Genomic DNA, 23,209 nt, shown 5'->3' on the forward strand with positions numbered 1-23,209 from the left:
GGCCACAGCATGAGTTAAAAAAAGATATCACAGACCAGAAGAAACTACACTAGAATAATCTGGACTTCTGATCAGTTTGAGGCTGCATTTGTGACCCCAGAAATAAAAAAAATCCAGGACCTTCCCTTGGAAACCAGTTCACAAGAATCTTCCTACTCATGTTAAACTCAATTTCTTCTATTGCATTAAAACTCATTGTTCATTTGTCAAAACAAAATTTTTTTTATTTACAAAAGGAATCTATTTTTACTAACCAAAATCACATAATGCAGAAAAACTCAAAGAATAAAAAAATCATCATCAATTTAGTCACCCAATGATACTGAAAACACTCTATGTACATTAAGTATGTTTAAGATAATGGATTACATTATCTATAATATAAATTCTTTTTGTAACCTGCATGTGTATATTGCCAAATTTTTTCTATCTCATAAAATATCTTTAGCCATATAATTTTAATGACTCTCCCATAATTTATTTAAGCCAAATTAATTTATCTTTACTATTTCAACCACTCAGGTCTTGTTTCCCCATTGTAAATACTTAAAGTCCTACTTAATAAACATTTAAACCTTATCTTTTTTTTAAAGATTTTATTTATTTATTTGACAGAGAGAGATAGAGAGCGAACACAAGCAGGGGGAGCAGTAGAGGGAGAGGGAGAAGCAGGCTTCCCGCTGAGCAAGGAGCCTGATGTGGGGCTCGATTCCAGGACCCTGGGATCATGACCTGAGCGGAAGGCAGATGCTTAACCATCTGAGCCATCCAGGCGCCCCTTAAACCTTATCTTATTGTTTCCTTAATAAACATTCCCAGAAGTAAATATATTACCTAGGTACTATGAAGGAATTTTTGAATTAATGGAAAAAAATCCCCACGATGGTAACAATTACATGTATTTTAAAAAATCAATAGAGGGGCGCCCGGGTGGCTCAGTCGTTAAGCGTCTGCCTTCGGCTCGGGTCATGATCCCAGGGTCCTGGGATCGAGCCCCACATCGGGCTCCCTGCTCGGCGGGAAGCCTGCTTCTCCCTCTCCCACTCCCCCTGCTTGTGTTCCCTCTCTCGCTGTGTCTCTCTCTGTCAAATAAATAAATAAAATCTTAAAAAAAAAAATCAATAGAGATAAAATAATTTAAGTACACATATAAAAAGGAAAGCGGTTTACCTTGCACAAAAAGTACGGGGTGAATTTTAAACCCTCCTCCATTTTTCAAACGTTGAGGCAGTTGTTCAAAATGATAACTATCAACGTAGAAGTAAACTTTCAGAGCCTGCCGGCTCCCCTCCGCTTGATAAGTAAGAGGAACATCTAAAATGACATTTAATGTTACATTATTTCCAAAAATCAGGATATGTTATAAAGTATATTTGTTAACTTTTTAAAAAATCTTGAAAATCACTAGAAACTAATATATTAAAAGTACCCATGTATGTCAAGTTCAGGTTAGGCAAACTTGCTATTCAGTGAAAGAGTATTAAATCAGAATCTTATTAGCTAAAGCAACAGATTTATTACCGTACCGTATATAAAATTCTACAATAGGAAACTTTGTTATACTTTGACATGCCATATGTCTCACTTAACTAAATGAGAAGTTTAGTTACACATGGTTTGGAATCAGAATCTCCCAGGGCATCTGCCTCATTCATATTTTAGTCAAAATGAGTCCTTGGGGTACAATTCCTAAGTAGTGTACAAGAAATTGGGTACATAGCAACCATTATCAAAATTAGCATGGGTTTTGCAAGTTCCATTCTCTGAACATGAGATCAAAAGTGTATTACCTCTGTTGATCCCCTACAGTCATTAGAAATTATCTGTCCAAATTCTTTGTTTTCACAAAGATCCTGAAAGCAATTACTCAAAAACAAAAAATTTTAAAAAACCCAAACCCCCAAAAACAACCAACCTGAAAAGCTACAATGTTGTAGGAGTATTTCACAGTGCTATCATAAATCCTTTTCATTTTATGTCACTTATCCATGACAAATAATTTCCAGTTCATTAAAAAAGCTAGAATAGTCATATTAATCCATTAAAAATTAAGGCAAAAATATAGTAGACATTTAATACATGTTCTTGACTCAATATTTGTTAGTTCTAACCTGTTTCTTAAATAAAATTATTTGTAAAAGCAGAGTTCAAGGTTAAATACCATTAATGGAACAGAGATTCCAGGTTTCTTATTAAATATATCTAATTATGCATATCAATAGCAGAGGTATTGTATTAACATCTACAAGTCTCTTTTATGTCATATAATAATGCTTATTTTATTTTTGTTTCTATATTTTTAAGGGAGATATAAAGGATTTTGGCTTAGGAAAGAGAATACATTTCTCAATTGAAGAGTTGGAAATTAACTGGATTTTAATGACTGGGAAAATCCTTTTTTCCCTGGCTCTATAATAAAGAAAAAGGATGCCTGGACACTAAAGAAAATCCCTATGTGTATATACTAAGTATTTGTATATTTGAGTTCCCTTTTTCATGCAATATCTTTCATTTATATTTCAATTTTTAAAATTCCGTTCCTTTATCTTTTGGCACCAAGGTGGCCAATCTCTGTTATCAAATGGATAATGTTTTTGAAAGGAAAATAATAATGCAGCAGTTGGAGTTCTGTATTATAGGACTAACAAAGAACAAATAAAAATGCTCTACCAGGACCTAAGAAACTGAAAATGACCGAACATTATCAAGCATATTAAATTTCAAATGAAGTTAAAACTAAGAGTGAAAGAATGAAGACTTTCAAAGTAATTGGTATACCTATAAAAGTGCATAATAATGTAGAGCTGAAAATTGCTGCCTTTTATTTATGGAAATTCATCTGCTATGAAAAACTTGATGATTAGGACTATGTAATGATTTAAGGCTTCAAAAACATTATTGCACAAGGAAAAGGTCTCTGGTTCCACCCTACAGAGAGATTCATTCTAGAAAGGAGTTTCAACAGCGGCATCCCATCCCTGTAAGCAGGGCTCTCCGTCATTGAATGGGCCCATGAGTTTGAAAATAAGTCTCTAGGAAGTTGTTAGTTCCCTTTGCCTAAATTGCTCTTCCTTGACCCTCTGCAGGGTTGGGTCTTGCTGGTCTTTTGGATTTCAGCTTAAAAGCTACTTCTGCTGAGAGCCCTTCCCTGTTGACCACTTAAAAGGCCACCTTATCCTCATTCATTATGCATTACTTATTTCCTGCAGAGGATTTATCATGAGGCTAATCATCTTTGTCATTGATTCCTTATTTGTTTTCTCCCAAGTAGGTTGTGAGCTACATGAAGATAGGGATATGTCTGTCCTATTCACCATGGCATCCACAGTTCCAGGCGCAGTGCCTGGCCCATTTGGAAAGAGTGGAAGCTCAAAAATATTCATTCCCCTAATCATTATAGTAAAATTACCTGCATCACCATAAAAGGGTGGGAAGATCAGCAATCATTATATTATTCTCCAAAAACATGAAGATTTTCCATAAAATATATTTAGTTTTATACAACCTAATCATTTAGCTCACTTACTGCTCCTTCACTAATTACATAATATGGCATAGAAAGGATCTGGTACTTTCCCTATACTGTAGGGGGGTACCTTGCCACTTTGTGTCTCCCACTAGTTTCTAAGTTGCAACAACAGGGTCTTTATTTAGTCACTACTATATCTCCAGAACTTAGTTCAGCATTTGGTATGGTGTATATACGTAATAATTATTTCTTCAAAGAAAATAAAATGTCTTCAATCCAGATATTTGAGTTCTACTTGCCTGGCATGCCATATTTCTTCCAAATCTCATTATTCTTTAATGCAAAAAATATGATGATGAGAAATGTTAAATACAGCTTTTTAAAAATAATACAGAGTAATAAAGTGAGGAGGATGGATTCAAGTATTTACTGAATACCACCATGAGCCTCACATAATGCTAGAGACTTTCAAATACATTATCTTTTTAAGCCCCATGAGTCAGGGAAAGCTAGTACCCTAATGTTTGTGGATAAGAGGGGTGCAGGGTTGGAACTCAAGTTTCTTATCTTCAAAACCAGTGTTCTCTTTCTATCTTCATGCTTCCTCCCCTCTGTACTCATACTGGGTCCTTCCCTCAAAGACATGCAGCCAAAGGAGTCTTCACTACAGTGATGCAAGTGAATTTGTCAATCTGACGCTTCTTCCTCTAAGCTTACAGAAAGATCAAATCACATGCAATTAATAATAAAGCTCTAGTTTCCTTTCACCACTTCAACAGGATGTGATGAGACTTGGGTATTGAAAAATTCTCTTCTTTCCTGAATCAACTTAAAAGGATAACTATACTCCTGTCATCACTGTTAGTAACTTGCTTGGAATATCTGATAGTGTAGCATTGCAAGTGACCTTTCACTAGGGATCTGTTTTCACAGAAGTTGAGGTTAACCTTTGGGGAAATACTTAAAAATATATACGAATTTTTATGATCGTCACAGATATATGCGCATTTACATATTAATATTATTTACATGGTCTTAATTATTTAACCTTTAATATTTCTTATATTTTTCAATGTGCTGAAATTAAATCTCTCATGGTAGCTATGCAATAAGTATTTTATTGAGCTTATAACACGGACCCCTTGCTTGCTTGTTCAACAGACCACTCACCAGTAATGTCATATTTGAACAATGGAAAACAGTACTCCTGTGAGCTTACAGCTCCTCAAGCAAAATTTAAAAGGAAAAACAGGTTATATTGTGAAAACAGAATTTCTCTGCCTTTGGCAAAATCATGCCTACATTATTAAAGTAAATGAAAATATGTTCTATTTTATACATGCCCACAGAAGACCATACAACTTACTCAAATAATAATATCCTTATCAATTAATCCCCTTTACCAAGTTCTCCCTTGAATATAACCTAAATCCTTAACGCTGTAATTCATGTTCTCATTCTCTCTCATTTGTCAGTGAAGATGAAACTTTAATAATATTCTGTTCTCTCTACCTTCATAATTTAATACATACAGAATCAACTTTTACCATTCCCACAGCTACCCTCAAGGTCAAGTCGCCGTCATCTTTCAACCTGGGCCACTGAAGTAGCTTCCTAACTGGTCTTTCTGCTTCTGTCCTTGAGCCCAACAATGCTCTATTCAACACAGCAGTCAGAGGTAGCCTTCAATATGTAAGCCAGATCATGTCGTTCCTCTGCTCCATGGCTTAATTAGAAAGGCAAAGTTCTTTCAATGGTCTGGCTGCCTCTCTGTTCTCATCCCCTGCTCTTTCACCTCACCAATGCTGCCCCAGTCACACAGGCCTCCTTGCTATCCTGAGAGCATGCTATACCTGTTCCCACCTCAGAGTCTGGAACACCCCTCTTCCAAATACCTCTCCACCCCTTTAGGTCTTTGCTCTCCTTTTTGGTAAGGCTTTCCTAGCTTGTTAAATATTTGCAACCTCTCACCTGCCCCTGCATTGTTATCCTTTGTTCTCTTCTATTTCCTCTCACACATTCATATTATTGTCTTCTAGTTTATGATCAAATTAAGTTATTTATGTTGCTTATTATTAATCTCTCCTCACTTGAATATCAGCTCCAAGAGGGATATGTTTGCTTAGTACTCTCCTGTATCCAACACCTAGAATAGTGCTTGGCCATAAGTAGGCATTTAAGAAATTTTGATGAATGAATGTATGCTTATCATTCTTAAATCACATTAAATGATTATTTAATGATTTAAATGAGTATTTATTGGGTTCCTACTTATCATTCTATACATTAGGAATATGAAAATAAATAAGAACCTTTCCCAGCCCTGAAGAAGCTCACATCTTCTACCTTATGTAATACATAGGACCCTCACACTTCCAAAAAAAAACAAGAAACAGAAAAATAACAAACTGCTAAAGATTTCTTGGGTTGATAGATACATTTTAAACCTATTCATGATAATGTTGAAATGGTAGATAAATGATAACTCGCAGCAAAGATATAGAGATTAAAGCCTAGATATTTCTATTTCTCTGAATGTATGCTTCTAAAATTTGTTAGGCTTAACGATGGCAAAAGGCAAAATTGAAGGGTTACTTTTCAATCCTTCAATTCCATTCAAAAAGTAACTTCTTTGCAACATTAGTTACAACTATGTGCTGTTGAAATTCTCTCCTTTATTCTTAACACTGTTTTTTCCTCCTATTTTTGTAGCCATAAAACCATTTTTCCTACTGACTGTATACACTTAATTGATATTTATTCATTCATTTCCTTGAAAAAAAAATACCGCCTTTTTCATTACAGACACTCTCTTGGGTGCTGGAGATATGACAGCAAACAAGACAGGAAAGATTTTGCCATCTTGGAAACAGAACAGGATGAATAAATGAATCAAGACACTTAATATAATTATATTTATACACATTAAAATTTGACACTCAGATGTAATGATTGTCAATTTCCATTGTTAAGCTAGGGAAAATGGAGAATATATGTTTACACCTTCTGAATTATAAATTTTATCCATTATTGCCAAATCAAATAATTATGTCTTTCTTGATTGGTTTACATCTAAATTTTACACAATGTGAACATAACTTAGGTTTCCTCTCTTTCTTCTTGGCCCTAAATGCTTGTATTCATTGCCTGCTAATACATTCCCTACAGGATCAACTGAAATAAGAAAGGAAAACTCAATTCAGTCAGTTTTGCTATATAATATTTATATATTTGCATAAAATCTTGAAGGCCATTGAGTTTATCCACTATAGCCAGAAATATTAGGGCAGTCATTTTATTAAAAAAAATTGACATGAAAAAAGCAGCAGAAAGGACAAATATTCTATGGTCCCACTTATGCAAAGTACTCTAGGCACCTGCATAGAGACAGAAGGTAGAATAGAGGTTACTATGGACTGGAGGAGGAAGAATGGGGAGTTATTGTGTAATGAGTATGCAGTTTCTGTTAGGTAGGATGAAAAAGTTTTGAAGATGGGTGGTGGAAATGGTTGTACAACATTGTGAAGGTACTTAATGCCACTGAATTGTATATTGAAAACTGGTTAAATGCTAAACTTTATCATTTCTGTATTTTATCACAGTAACAGGGAAAAAAAAAAATCTTGACTAGAACAAAATTTTGATGCACACACTCAAGAAAAGTTTTGGAGGCCAAACTAATAGATGAAAATAAAAGCTTAGAATTATCTATAGATTTAAATTATATATATTTTCTATCACCTCCACAGTTGGTTATTATTATTTTCCCCTAAATATAATATTTTATATAAAACAATTTGAACTATATATCAAATATATATATATATATATATATTTTAAAGATTTTATTTATTTATTTGACAGAGAGAGAGATAGCGAGAGCAGGAACACAAGCAGGGGGAGTGGGAGAGCGAGAAGCAGGCTTCCTGCCGAGCAGGGAGCCCGATGTGGGACTCGATCCCAGGACCCTGGGATCATGACCTGAGCCGAAGGCAGACGCTTAACGACTGAGCCACCCAGGCGCCCTATATATCAAATATATTAACATCAAAGTTATGCCATACGTTGTTTGATGCCAAAAAAATTCTATGAAACAACTATGAACCATTTAACTACTTACTTGCAACCAGTGGTTCCTCTTCTGATGGTTTAAAGTAAAAAGAAACTTTTTCCAAATCAAATAGTGCAACGAGTGTATCTTCTAGCATGGCTTGTTCATCTGTCTAAAAGGAAAGGAAACAATACATGATATGATAGAATTGTATAGGATAGACTATAACATAATATCACATCGCCAGACCTTAAGCAGCTTCACTTGTGTTTTATTTACATGCAAACCAAATTACCAACACTTATCTAAGAATTTACTGCCTAAAATGAAATTAACAAATCCCTCAAAGTTACAAGTCTCTTTTATAGTTTTAGATTTTTCTTTTTCTAGATTATCTAAATGGTTCTACACAACTTTTCAGTCTATTTTGTAGCTAGATTCAAACCATATTGATTTTTTTAAATTTTATTATGCTATGTTAATCACCATACATTACATCATTACTTTTTGATGTAGTGTTCCATGATTCACTGTTTGTGTATAACACCCAGTGCTCCATGCAATAAGTGCTCTCCTTAATACCCATCACCAGGCCAACCCATCCCCCCACCCCACCTCCCCTCTAGAACCCTCAGTTTGTTTCTCAGAGTCCATCATCTCTCATGGTTCGTCTCCCTCTCTGATTTCCCCACCTTCATTTCTCCCTTCCTACTATCTTTTTTTTTTTTAACATATAATGTATTATTTGTTTCAGGGGTACAGGCCTGTGATTCATCAGTCTTACATAATTCACAGCGCTCACCCTAGCACATACCCTCCCCAATGTCTATCACCCAGCCATCCCATCCCTCCCCCCCCCACTCCAGCAACCCTCAGTTTGTTTCCTGAGATTAAGAATTCCTCATAATGATTTTTAACATTTACAAAAAAATGTGTATACAATAAGCATCTATCTGCCTCTAAACTTCTATAATCTTAAAAATGTAACAGCTAAAAGGCAAGAATATCATTTTATTGAAAAGCTACAGTACATAGTTGCCATCCTGTTTATAATAATAAAAGCAATTTGCATGTATGCAATGATTTTTCTTCCAAAGATCTTGGGGACAAGAATCATTTTTATCTTACTTGCCTTTATAGGGCCTTAATCTAAAATCCTGTGACTATGCAATCTGATTTGTTTTAATCACTCCTTTCATTCTAACAGCATATTATTTTACAGCTGAGGCAAGTAAGGCCCAGACGTGGTAACAAGTTCAGTGCATGTCTCAGCAATATTATCTTTCTAGTACTACCTTCTGGCCTTCCTATTAGCAGTTTTGTGCATGAAGAAAGAATTATTAGCCTTATCATACACAGCTTATCTTTTAAATGTAACATTTGTTTCCTTAAGAATATCAATGATCCTTTTAAATAGTGATTTTAACATGCTTTAATATACATTTTTTTAAAGTGGGCTCCAACCCCAGTGTGGAGTCCAACCCAGGGCTTGGACTTATAACCCTGACATCAAGACCTGAGCTGAGATCAAAAGTTGGATGCTTAACTGACTGAGCCACCCAGGCGCCCCACTTTATATACATTTTTAAAAGTTGCCATAAGCTTATAGCCATATTTTTCAGGCCACATGAACAGAGGGTGAAGGAGATAGTAAAGAATGTCTGTTGTGTGAAAAAGAATCACCAAGGCAACCCCAGATCCCAAAGATCTATAGCATGGAAACCAAAAAATTAAGACAATCATCACCTTTGCACCCTGGTTTGGTACTTAATGCAGTATATGGTACACAGTAAGTGCTGGAAAAATGTTTAGTGAACTGTTATTTTTTAAAGTCCATTGAAGTAAGCAAGAGTATATGCCATGAACCTGGAATAGGAAGGACAGGACTGAAGAATCAGTATCTTCCCAATTAAGAAGAATACATACAAAGAAGAGATGTCCCAAACAGGTGGGCCTCTGGTTGCTATAGTGCAAGCCGTGACGCTTCAGCAGATGTGGCTAAAGTGATACCCAGGTGACTATGGATTGTGCTCAGATCAGGAACACACACAATCCCGGCTCCTGCAGCTCCCAGAGAACCTTCCACACTTTTTATGCACTTGTTACCAGAGGCAGACAAAATATGGGTTTCTTTGGTTTTTTTTTAAAGCAACTTTGGATTTTTTATCAAATCTTTAAATGAAGTTAAGGGTTTCAAAAGACTAAGAAAAAAACAGTTTCTTGAGATGTAATTCACATACTATAAAATTCACCATTTAAAGTGTATAGCATAGGCGTTTTTAGTATACTCACAGAGTTGTGCAACTAACACCATAATCTAATTTTACTATATTTGCACCACCCTACAAAGGAACTCCATACCACTAGTATTCATGCCCCACATCCTATTCCCCAGTCCTGGGCCCCAGGCAACCATTAGTCTACTTTCAGTCTCTGAAATTTGCTTATTTCACATATAACATAATAATGGACCCAGATAATACGTGGTCTTTTGCAACTGGCTTACTTCACTCAGCATAATGTTTTCAAGGTCCGTCCATGTTGCATTCCATTCTTCTTTTATTGCTGAATAATATTCTATGGTATGTCTGTACCACAACTCATTTATCCAATTAGCAACTCATGGACATTTGGGCTGTTTCTACTTTTAAGCTATTATGAATAATATTGCAAAGAATATCAGTGTACAAGTTTTTGTGCGAAAGCTTTCATTTCTCTTGGATATGACATAGTAGTAGTAGTTTAATCAAGTGCTGGGACTTTTACTTTAAATTTAATTTTGTTTGAAATCCCAAGGAATGGGAGAAAATATTTGTAGTTTATATATCTGATAAGTGACTTACATCCAGACTCTAGAAGGAATTCCTAAAACTTAAAACAATAAAAAGGCAATTCAATTAAAAAGCACACAAAGGACTTGAATAGGTGTTTCTCCAAAGAAGATGTAAAATGGCCAAAAAGCCCATGAAAACATGATCAACATCATTAGCCACTGGGGAAATGCAACTCAAACCTGCAGGGAGATACTGTGACACTTGTGAGGTGGATAGCTATAAGCCAATAGATGATCATAAGTGTTGGTAAGGAGAAACTGTAACCCTCATACATTGCTGGTGGGAATATAAAATAGTACAGCCATTTTTAAAAATTTCATATATATATTTTTTTAATTTGAGTATAGTTGACACACAATGTTACATTAGTTTCAGGTGTACAACCTAGTGATTCAACAAGTTTATATGTTATACTATGCTCATCACAAAGGTAGCTACCATCTGTCACCATACAATGCTGTTACAATACCATTAACTATATTCCCTATGCTGTGCTTTTTTTTATTTTTCCTCATGCTGTGCTTTTATTCCCATGACTTATTCATTCCACAACTGGAAGCCTGCATCTCCCACTCCCCTTTATCCATTTTGCCCATCCTTCCCTTTGGCAACTGTCAGTTTGTTGTGGTATTTATAGGTCTGATTCTATCTTTTGTTTGTTTACTCATTTGTTTTGTTCTTTAGATTCCACATGTAAGTGAAATCATATGGTATTTGTCTTTCTCAGTCTGACTTATTTCACCTAACATTATACCCTCTAGGTCCATCCATGTTGTCACAAATGGCAAGATCTCATCTTTTTTATGGCTGAGTAATATTCCTCTGTGTGTGTGTGTGTGTGTGTGTGTGTATTGTACATCATATACCCATTTGTCTATTGATGGACACTGAAGTCAGTGTAGCCATTCTGGAAAATAGTATGGCACTTCTTCAAAATGTTAAACATAGAATTTCCATATTACCCAGAAATTCTACTACTAGTAGATTAAACGATGGCAGTTTTAAAGTAGGAGTAGAATAGGAATGAAGTCTCATTCATTCAGTCATTCAACAGACACTTCATGCTACCATGTGTTAGGAAGTGGCCTTCCTATCTTACGTAATTTCTATTTGATAAGAAATGATTAATTTTTTTTAATTTTAAAGCATTTCCAAAAGTGCCTTATTTCAAAATTTTCATTAGTTAAATCTGCGTAGTTTTACTGGCAACCAAGTAAGAAACTGATCACTAACATGGAGTGCGTAGAGTCTTTTCAAAAGCCTCTCTTTCTCTGAAGTACACTGAGGTAGACTTCCTTACCTTTCATTCCAGAACCTTTTATGACTGTGCAATTCTGCAATTACCTCCCTATCCTCATTATCATTGCAGAAAAGCGCTTTGATATATAAAGTCACATACATCTGTTTAAAAACTCAACTGTTACTTGGTAGCCACATATTCTGTGTGTAATTTAATGGGTGACACAGCATCTCATGTTTAAAATCACGATTCTATTTAATGAGCTCCTTAAGTGTATATATAAAGAGTGAACATATTTGCCTTAAACATCATGACAACTATCAGAACCACAAAAAGGATATGTTAAAAAACCACTTTTATTTGTCAAATATTTTGAGATACTTTCCTCATAGGCACTGTGGGAAATGGATGCATAAATATGGAATATTCTTAGATTTAACAGGACAAACATGCATACAAAGAAAGGAAATAAAATCATTGAACATACACAAATTTTAAACAGACTGTCAGACAGTATGGCATGCAAGTTGTCAGATATTGTCTATCAAGCATTCTCCCAACATCAACCTCAGTGGGAGCTTGGGTTTCATGGCAGGCTGTTTCTTCTGGACTGGAAATAAGGAACCACAGCAGAAAGACCCTCTTCCCTCTGATGATCTTTCTCAGTGCTTAGGGATACAGGAATTAGTAACAGATGGAGGCTTTCTCAGCTTGTAGCAGCCAGAGAGCAAATAAAAATCAGGAAAGAAGGAATACCTTCTATCTACTTACCCAAATCATATTTGCCCCTGGTCAAATGCATTCTTTTCAAGTAGCTGACTGCTGACACATAATGAATAACCACTTCTTATTTGGGAGCATGTTACAACGTATGTTCCAGTGGGAGGCATTGTGATTCCTTACCAGGTTTGGCGACAGGAGTGACTGGAAGTGAAAAAGAACACCTGCATTCGCTATCTGGTCCAGCCACCTTCTGCTGGCTTCTCCTGTGTCCATCTCATTGTCTTTGCTGTTGTCAAACATCTGGTTTAAGGCTGCCATGAGCTGCTCGGAGAAGGCACACACAGTGGCCACAAGACTTTGGCAGAAAACCATGTCTCTTCGGAGTTGTGTCTCACTGTCTGTAAGCCAGGAGGACATAAAGACAGTTTTGGAAAAATGTCACAGGTAAAGAAAACCAATTCATTAAGCGTATATAGCTGGTGTTATTTTATCCTTTCACCAAACTCAAACCATGCAAAAAATGTGAATTTGAGCTCTACTAATGAGCACAAACACTTTAGCACATATGCTTTTGAGAAAACATTAAACACCAGAAAAATGTAAAAAAAAAATTAAGTTTTTCTTAATTGTGACTTTATTTTGCAGTCATTAAATTGTTTTATAAAACCCGAGGGAAAAAAATAAGGCTTGGTTATTTTTTGATGGAACACACTTTGTGTTTGTTGCATGATACTACCTAAGGGAAAATCAAAGTCCAATTTTTCAGTTTGTGTTGACAATGAAATACATTATTAATACTAATTATTTTTATTTTTTTATTTTTATTTTTTTTAAAGATTTTATTTATTTGAGAGGGACAGCGAGGGGGAGGAGAGAGAGAGAGCATGAGCAGGGGGAGGGGGCAGTGGCAGAGAGAGAAGCAGACTCCCTGCTGAGCAGGGAGCCCAATGCGGGACTCGATCCCAGGACCCCGAAATCATGACCTGGGCTGAAGGCAGATGCTTAACTGACTGAGCCACCCAGGCGCCCCAATACTAATTTTTTTAAATGACCTAATAAACTTACTCAAATCTTAAGGTGAAATGCACATGGGAAAAGAGTATTGATGTCTGATTGTAACAATAAGCAAATCTGGATCTCTTGGATTTACCTATTAAACTTCATGAGTTATAAACATGTCCAGTTTATAAATTATTGTATTTCTTTGAAATAAGGAATGTGTTTACAGTTTTAACATACATTGATTTTCACCAGGATTCTTATTCTGCAGTTGGCTGGATTTTTGATTGACCCATATTGAAGCTATATTTACCTGTGAATGGCCACTCCTGGGCCACAGTTTTTTCAAGTGGAAAGAAACTTGCCTCTGAGAACCTGATCACAGAGATTCACCTTTTTGCATTTTTGGATATTTACAAACTCCATAAACTATATAAATGCCAAGCCATACATTCTGTACATTGAGAAATCACTTGTACTATATGAACAACAAAAGCAAAAATACTCATATTTTCAGAAGTGTATTGAATATTTCAAGGGCTCAGAATTTTCTGAAATGAAGCAGCACTGTCAATATTAGTGCATAACACAGACATAAATGTTGCCATGAGTTCTTGCTTTATCGATAAAAAGGCATAATTTTTAAGTTGTTTACCAAGAACAATGAACATATGTTTTTAATAACCATCAAAGGCATGTGAACACATAATGTAATTGCTGTGTGTTACCTCGTTTCACTGTTAGTAAAAGCTACTCTTGAAAATTTTATTAGAAAAAGGATTAAATATTCAAAATATTTAATTTTATAATGAAATTTCATAATGAAAATATAACATAATTTTATTATGTTGATCTATATGAACTTGTTGCTTTACTTGGTCAAAATGGTCGAATATGGCAATTCCATATGGTTCAACTTATTAATTTAATCAATAACATGTGTTAGACATTTCCCTTAAGTAATTATATACCATGTGCTTCATTCAAATAGATGGAAAAGAGTGTTTTATAAGTAACTGTAAAATAGCTCAAGTAGGAAAAAACTTTATCCAATTCTTGATTAAGAAAAAAGCAAAACACCTATTCTGTTGTACACAATTTCTAACAAAGTGTAGACATTCAATAACTATTTACTGAATTAATAAATGAAAATAATGAGCCAGTAGAGCAACTAACAAACAAATTAAGTGAAATGAAAATGTATGAGCTCATTCTCTGATTTCTTGAAATGTCTGGATTTAGTTTGACCTAAAAGGGTAATTCACATAGCTTGTTAGCCCAAATGTGTAGCTGCAGTGCTGAGATTCAAGACAGAAACTAACTAAAATTGCCCTATATCTTTCTTGTACAGTTTGTTTTGCTTTCTGTTGTTCTATAGCAAAGCAGAAAATCTAGGGAAGTTAAAATAATCCTTCAGTAGTTTTGGCAAAAATACTCCCACTTATAACCTGAGAATAATTTCATAATCAAAACTGAATTGGAAAGAAATGCCTTCTATCAACAATGGTAAGCTCAAGTTAGAGAAGGAAGGATCCAGGTCCACTGAAAAACCTTTAGATCACAAGGATTAGTAACTTTGCCACTAGCAGAAATAGTTATCTTCAAATTGCTTTTGAGAAGAAATGCCTTTTTTTTTAAACCTTAGAAAGAATACTTAAATGTTTATTCTACATTCTGCTACTATATTCTATATGCATTTTAAGCCAAATAAAATTTTCATTCAACCTCATTCTCAAATCAGAACTGATCACACAAAAGTTGTATTTCTTCATTACTTCAAACTTTTCACACTGAATACACCACTGGAATTAAACATGGCACCAATTACTGGGGGTTTGAAGGTGTCCAAGTTGAGGCCTCGGCCATGTCTATGCTCACAGTAGAGTAAGAGAATTTGATATGCAAGATGCCCTGGACCACACTGCCATTTAAATTTCAAACCAACATATTTTCAAATGAAAAACACCTTACAACTCCTTACTACTTTATGAGGTGATTTTCAGTTGCATTTTCCTATTTCCCATAGAGTAAATGACTTGTTTGCATAGACTTCAATATGCCCATCATACTGAGTTTTTCAAGTAACTTTGTACACATTATCACCTCCCAGTGAGTAATAAAGGTAAAAAACTCAAGAGTGGCAGAAAGGGGTCTATACAATCTACCCTCAAGTTACGCTGACAGCTTATAAATGCATTACTTCCCTTCACTCATCCTCTACACCAGCAACAATCTTCCCAGGCTTGTTATGAGAATATAACAAAACAATATATCTGAAAGTAGCCAGAACCCTGGCTATACAGAACTCTTCTCTTTGAGCCTACACACCACTGCTCAGGTTCCTCAAATGCTAAATGCCCTTATAAATGCTCTTATAGCTCACACCTTTGTCCATGGGTCTTCTGGCTGTGGGCACTTTCCCACCCTCTCCACCAGCAAACTAAATTGTCCTTCCACAGTTTGGCTATCGTGCACATTGCTGCTATGAACATTGGGGTGCCCCTTCTTTTCACTACATCTGTATCTTTGGGGTAAATACCTAGTAGTGCAATTGCTGGGTCGTAGGGTAGCTCTATTTTTATTTTTTATTTATTTATTTTTATTTTTTTAAAGATTTTATTTATTTATCTGAGAGAGAGAGAATGAGAGAGAGCACATGAGAGGGGGGAGGGTCAGAGGGAGAAGCAGACTCCCTGCCGAGCAGGGAGCCTGATGCGGGACTCGATCCAGGGACTCCAGGATCATGACCTGAGCCGAAGGCAGTCGCCCAACCAACTGAGCCACCCAGGCGCCCGGGTAGCTCTATTTTTAACATCTTGAGGAACCTCCATACTGTTTTCCAGAGTGGCTGCACCAGCTTGCATTCCCACAGTATAAGAGGGTTCCCCTTTCTCCACATCCTCACCAACATTTGTTGTTTCCTGTTTTGTTAATTTTTGCCATTCTAACTGGGGTAAGGTGGTATCTCACTGTGGTTTTGATTTGTATTTCCCTGACGGCTAGTGATGTTGAACATTTTTTCACGTGTCTGTTAGCCATTTGTATGTCTTCTTTGGAGAAATGTCTGTTCATGTCGTCTGCCCATTTTTTGACTGGGTTATTTCTTTTTTGAGTGTTGAGTTTGAGAAGTTCTTTATAGATCTTAGATATCAGCCCTTTGTCTGTATTGGGGATTATGCTAAGTGAAGTAAGTCAAGCAGAGAAAGACAATTATCATGTGGTTTCTCTCATATGTGGAACATAAGCAATAGCACAGAGGACCATAGGGAAAGGGAGGGAAATCTGAAGGGGGGAGAAATCAGAGAGGGAGACGAACCATGAGAGACTACGGACCCCGGGAAACAAACTAAGGGTTTTGAAGGGGTAGAAATCAGAGAGGGAGACGAACCATGAGAGACTATGGACCCTGGGAAACAAACTAAGGGTTTCAGAGGGGAGGGGGTGGGGGGATGTGGTAATAGGGTGATGTATTAAGGAGGGCACATGTTGTGATGAGCACTGGGTGTTACACGCAACTAATGAATCATTGAACATTACATCAAAAACTAATAATGTACTATACAGTGGCTAACTGAACATAATAAAAAAAATAAAATAAATCGTCCTTAAGAGTCAACTCCTTGGGCGCCTGGGTGGCTCAGTCGTTAAGCGTCTGCCTTCAGCTCAGGACATGATCCCAGGGTCCTGGGATCGAGTCCCACAAGGCGTTCCCTCCTCAGCGGGAAGCCTGCTCTCCCTCTCCCACTCCCGCTGCTTGTGTTCCTGCTCTCGCTATCTCTGTCTCTGTCAAATAAATAAATAAAATCTTAAAAAAAAAAAAAAGAGTCAACTCCTTGAACTACTGGAACCCACTGAACCACCGAAATATTAACTACCCTTCAGAAATTTCCTTTCTCCTTCCGTAGGTATTATGGAGTTCCTGCTCTGCCATCACGGTCCAGGGGACATCCTTATACTAGATGGCTCATCACTCAGCAGTGTGGGAGTTTGTTTACATGTTTGGGTTCCCCAAGAGACCATCAGCACATCAAGGACAGAGGAAGTAGCATATAATGTGAATGGTGCTCATGGACTTAGAGACATATAATCTGCTTTCATCTACCCATTCCACTCATTTTAAACCATATAATCCTAGGTATCAGATTCCTTTATATATTATGGGTTATTTCTACTTAGATCTGCAATAAAGATAAATGAGATATAAAGATAAATGGCTTAGTTAGCAAAGTGAAATTGCACAGTATTGTTATTGTGATTTTTCTTTTCTCCAGCATCTAGCAGGGTGCCTGGCACGGAGTGGGGTTTCAGTTCTATTGCTGACCAGGGAAGGAACCATCTGATGAATAATGACACCAATATAAGCAAACTCCCAAGAAAAACTGACAAGTCTCTTTTAATTATACAGCTGTTCGAAATTCACGAGTGTCCATCCTTCCCCAAAACTATTCTCATTCCTCATTTTTATCAATAAGAACTACGGCAGGATCAACAACAACTGCTTCCAGCTTCTAGCAAAAGAAGAAAAGCAGGGAGCTGTTTTTTGGTGACAGTTTGTTTATTGCTTATTGTTTTTGCAGAGTAAGAATTCTCTTGTAGTGGGGATACACTCAAAAGAAATGGATGTTTTACTTATCAAAGGCTTCCGTTTCATTCCAGTATTGAGCATTCTACAAACATGTTTTAAAATAGTAACACTTTATTTACTCTCCGCGGTTTAAAAAGCTCAAATTCCATAGCTGGTCTAAAAAGAATGATAGACACACAAGTAATCCCAGTCATTATTCTGTGACTGTAGGGAAAAGAAAATAATAATAAAAAAATAACAACAGAGAGATAAAAGAGAGATTAGAGAGAGAGAAGGATAGGAATAGAGGTGAGTTAAAAATAATATTTAGCAGACACAATCTACCCTTTTCAAGTGGAGAGCATAATTCTGCAGCCAACAATATAGAGTAATTTGGCTACATTCTGGTGCCATCCTATGTAAACGAGGGAAAAAAAGTGAGTAAATAAAGTAGGAAAAAGGGACTTATCACAGGAATAGAAAAATAAAATTGAAATCAAAATAAGGATCTATAAGAATAGCCATCTGAATATTAATTAATACAGCAATGCATTCCAGGACCACTTCTGGAATTGCCATAACTAAGTTTGAATTTCATCTGCCACCTACTATTTATGCATTTACTCAATCAAGCATCTAATCTTCCAGATGCTCAAAAATATGTGTTGAAAAAAAAAATATGTGTTGAATGAATACCATTTCTAGTTAATATTATTAATCAGCTTGAATGTTAATTTCTTCACTTTTAAACCTGTAGAAAGATAATAATATTCTCATAGAGTGACTGTGAGGACCCAAGGAAATCCATAAATATGAGGTCTATCAACTGTGTGGTTATTAGTAAAACTAAAAAAAGTAAGATATTTTTGTTATTATTATTACTCAGTCAAAAAAGCAAGACAACTATGTGTTTAATTAAAGCAAAAACTGGCCAACAAACAAAAAGAAGCCCTCTGGTTAACTTGACTCATTCATTCACTTATAATTTAAATTTTCCAGGTGTGGTAGATTGTAAAAGACTCCTGCTTCCAAAGTACAGGTCTGCTTTTCCACCCCTTGAATCTGAGCCCACCATCCTTGTTCATAAACAAAAGTTAGACATAGTTCCACAATAAATCCCATTTGCACAATTAACTTTACCCAAACCTGCTTCCTTTCTCCTTTTTAATTATATTCTATATAAATACTTATATACATTTCCATGTTTGTACCTATAATTGAAGATGAGCATGTTTTTATGTTTTTATTAAAACTAAGTATTTTCTTAAATCTTTGCAAGATTTTAGAGAAAGTAGGGACTGTATTTCCATCTAATTTGTTGAAGGCATTGCATTGGTATCATGAGATTTCTAAGGTCATGGACCACAATAGTTTCAAATAGTAAAAATAATGAAAAATATTACCTGAATATTCAAGAAGAGCCAGGAGTATCCTACACTTTACCTCTGCAGAAAAAGAAAACATTAACAGTTAGTTGTTCAGTCTTCTTCTGTCACTAGCACCACATTTTAACTGTGTAAAAATTAGCACAATCTTACTATATTAGATAATAAAAATCCCGTTTACTTGACATGCTATTCTTCCTATCTGTCTATATAAATTCTATCCATTGCTCAAGATGCTAAAATTTCTTACAGTTCTGAATTGAATTAGCCTGTGAAACACCATTCAAATCCTGCTACCTCTGTTAAGTCATCCTTAACTGCTGTAGTTTGCATGGTGTTCTCTAAACTCCTATAGGTATTAGGGTCTTGATCAATAAGCTCTCAAACAGTATTTTTTCTTAGTTACTTAAATTTTTAAAGATTATATATGCATTTTATAATCTTTATATATAATTATACATATATTGTTCATTATATATTAGAATTATAAATTATATGTAATTATATAGATTATACTTAGAGATTATATAGCATGCATATATGTGTATACATATATATATGTAATATACACAGGGTATATATTATACATATATAATCTCTCTCTCTAGACTTCCTTTCCAATCTATAAGTCAAGAACTGCCCTAAAGGGCAGAATACTAAATAGTTCCAAATACTCTTCTTCCCAACCTATCTCCAAACAAGAACAATCACAAATGTTTGCTAAATGATGTGTATTAACTTCATACTCATTGCTTTACTTCTAATTGGTAAATAGCTTACTAGCAATAAGTAAATATAAAAACATACAGAGCTTCTCTATGTGTCCAAGATTATGGGAAATAAAAAAGGTTAAGTTGCATCCTAATCCAAACAGGTTCACAATAGAGTCAGAGTGACAAAATTACCTGATAAGAAATATAGGAGATACTTGAGAGGACATTACATTTTATAAGTGAGAACACAAGAACAAGAGAATTTCAGAGGCAGGAAAGTACCCTGGATGAAGAGTCACAAGACCTATCTGCTACAGTCATCCCCCTTTATCTATGTGGGACATTCCAAGACCCCCAGTGGGTGCCTGAAACCAGGGATAATACCAAACCCTATATATACTATGGTTTTTCCTGTACATATGTATACCTATGACAAAGTTTAATTTACAAATTAGGCACAGTAAGAGATTAACAACAAGAACTAATAATAAAATAGAATAATTATAATAATATACTGTATTAAAAGTTACGTGAATGTGGTCTCTCTCAAAATATCTTATTGTACCATACTCATCCTTCTTGTGATGATGTGAAATGATAAAATGCCTGTGTGATGAGATGAAGTGAGGGGAATGATGTAGGCATTGTGACAAGGAGTTAGGCTACTATTGACCTTCTGACAATAAGTCAGAAAGAGGATCATCTCCTTCTGGACTGTTGTTGACTAAGAGTAACTGAAACCAAGGAAAGCAAAACAGTGGATAATGGGGTACTCCTGTACTAGCTTTGTGGTCTTCAGAAAATGGCTAAACCATAGTTGACCCTTGAACAACACAGGTTTGAACTGCATGGGTCCACTCATATGTGACATTTTTTCTATAAACACAGTATAGTACTGTGAATGTATTTTTCTTTTCTTCATGATTTTCTTAACATTTTCTTTTCTCTAGCTTCCTTAATTGAAAGAATACAATATAGGATACATATAATATACAAAATATGTATTAACTGATTGTTTATGTTATCAGTAAGGCTCTGTTCAGCAGTGAGTTTGGTAGTGAGGTTTTGGGGGAGTCAAAAACTATACACAGGTTTTTGACTATGCAGGGAGTCAGTGCCCCTAACCTTTATGCTGTTCAATGGTCAACCATACTTTGAGTTTCAAGGTGCTCATTCATAAGTGATGATAACACCTATCTTATCTATTTTATAGGCCTGTGTATGAAAAATAAATGGGGATATATATTAAAAGCCTTGGAAAATTATTTAACATGCTGTGTATCTGTGAAGCACTGTTATTATTGTAATCTGAATCCACCTAAAAAGTTGGTATAGAATTCTGAGTCTTGAAAATGTTTTTAAACATTTTTTAAAGTTACAATGTCAAGGGAGTAGGTACATATCCTAAGAGTGGGAAAGAGTGCTAGCAAGAGAATATAGTAAAGAATGAATACCAAATATCCAACAATCTAGCATAGAAAAGATTTTATTATGTCATTTAGAGACTGAGATTGGGATACAATTAGAAAGCCTCATTGAAAAACAGCATCCAACATCAGATTGATGAGTTTAGACTTATCTAACAAAAATCCCTGTATGGTTCCGGGGCAGGGTACTAAAATGAACATAATATTTTAGGAAGTTGAATATAGTATATAGTAACATATAAATCAGAAAAGACAGAGATGGGGTATTATCCAGAAAGCTGTTCCAATTACTGAGGTAAGTAAGAAGAAAAAGGGGAAAACTGGAGACTTTTGATTTAAAAAAAAAAAAAAGGAAGAAGTTCTTTAGGGTATTTGGGACAAAGGCAGAGGGAAAAAAATGAAAAAAAATATATAAGCTGCTGAAACAATGGGAGATTTTGAAAGAGTACAACTTTTGTAGGGGGCAAGAATTGAAAATGTGTTTACTAATAAACATTTGAATTTAAGGTGATGGTGGGTCCAATTCTATCACCAGTTCCAATGTGTGTTTTTTTCCCCACACCACCAAGCAATTGTCTAACACTATCTGGGTATCCTATAATTCAACTCAATTCTGGCATTATCTACCTGGAGATAGCATCAGTTCTCACAGGGTAAGGGCTCAGTTCCACACGACTGCCCCCCACCACACACACACTTCAGGTGCCAACTACAAGTCATCTATGCTTCTGACTAACTGGCTACAGATTGGAGGTTTCAGTGACTCTCTCTTACATTTGATTAATTTGCTACAGTGGCTCACAGAACTCTGAGAAACATTTTACCTACTAAATCATCCATTTATGGTAAAAGGATATAGCTCAGGAGCCAGATGGAAGAGGCACTGGGTAATGCATGGGGAAATGGTGCACTTCCATGCTCTCTACATGCACCACTCTTCTAGAACCAATGTGGAAGCTCTCTGAATCTTATCCTTTTGGGATCTTATGGAGGCTTCATTACATGGGCACAACTGATTAAATCATTGGTCATTGGTGTCTGAACTCAAATCTCCAACCCCTCTCCACTCCCAGAAGTTGGGGGTGGGACTGAAAGTTCCAACCCTCTAATCACATGGTTGGCTTCCTTGGCAACCAGCGACCATTCTGAGAAGTTTTCCAAAAGTCACCTCACTGCCATAACAAAAGATACCTTTATCGTCCTCATCATAAGAAATTCCAAGAGTTTCAGGAAGTCTGTGCCAGGAAAGGGGACAAAGACCAAATATATATTTCTTATATAAAACACAGTATCACAGTGTGCTAATCAAGTAAAAACATCTTCAGTTGGCTGATAATTTGAGACCATAATTTAGTGTAGTGATGAAGCAGGCGGCAGGCATTGTCTTAGTGTTTAGTGACACGTCAAAATGAATCTAACCCCCATTCAGCGCACTGTGTTTTCTGCTCTCCTCTACCCTCAGTTTGGCAAGCTATGATATGAACACATGAATGACACAGTGTGATGTAGCTTAGGAATGGCACTGTAACAGTGCTTCCTATATAAAGACCATAGAATTATTATATTTTGATACCATTTGGTATATATTTGATAGGATATTTTGAACTCAGAGATGAACGAATCATGAGGTTCAGAACATGCTACCCCCAAATATGGCAATTTGGCATACTGAAAATTTTAAGCTGAAGGAATCTGATAAACAGCAGGTGTATGGAGGACTCTCTGACCTCCCCCAACTCCCCTGAAACTGGTCATAAAACCCTTTTGTGAGAAGTGCCCTCCCAATCCCAGAGGAAAGGAGCTT

General features: G+C 35.8%; 1 protein-coding gene across 7 annotated transcripts in view; it reads right to left on the minus strand.

Annotated features, from left to right (window-relative positions):
• The window catches only part of PREX2 (phosphatidylinositol-3,4,5-trisphosphate dependent Rac exchange factor 2), a 303,757-nt gene that overhangs the window by 94,344 nt on the left and 186,204 nt on the right, over positions 1-23,209 (minus strand). For all 7 annotated transcript variants that reach the window (XR_006794332.3, XM_064588242.1, XM_064588240.1 and 4 more), the window contains 4 exons: positions 19,284-19,325; positions 12,498-12,715; positions 7,590-7,692; positions 1,171-1,314 (listed from right to left, as the gene is read on the minus strand). Coding sequence is in view for 6 of the 7 variants with exons in the window: in XM_064588242.1 (XP_064444312.1) it covers positions 1,171-1,314; positions 7,590-7,692; positions 12,498-12,715; positions 19,284-19,325 (507 nt within the window). In the remaining variant the exon portion in view is untranslated. The remainder of the gene's footprint in view (positions 1-1,170; positions 1,315-7,589; positions 7,693-12,497; positions 12,716-19,283; positions 19,326-23,209) is intronic.

This window comes from Mirounga angustirostris, unplaced genomic scaffold (genome assembly GCF_029215605.1).
Source record: "Mirounga angustirostris isolate CCGP_5_RB_7025 unplaced genomic scaffold, mMirAng1.0.hap1 SCAF_4, whole genome shotgun sequence".
NCBI classification, from domain to species: domain Eukaryota; kingdom Metazoa; phylum Chordata; class Mammalia; order Carnivora; family Phocidae; genus Mirounga; species Mirounga angustirostris.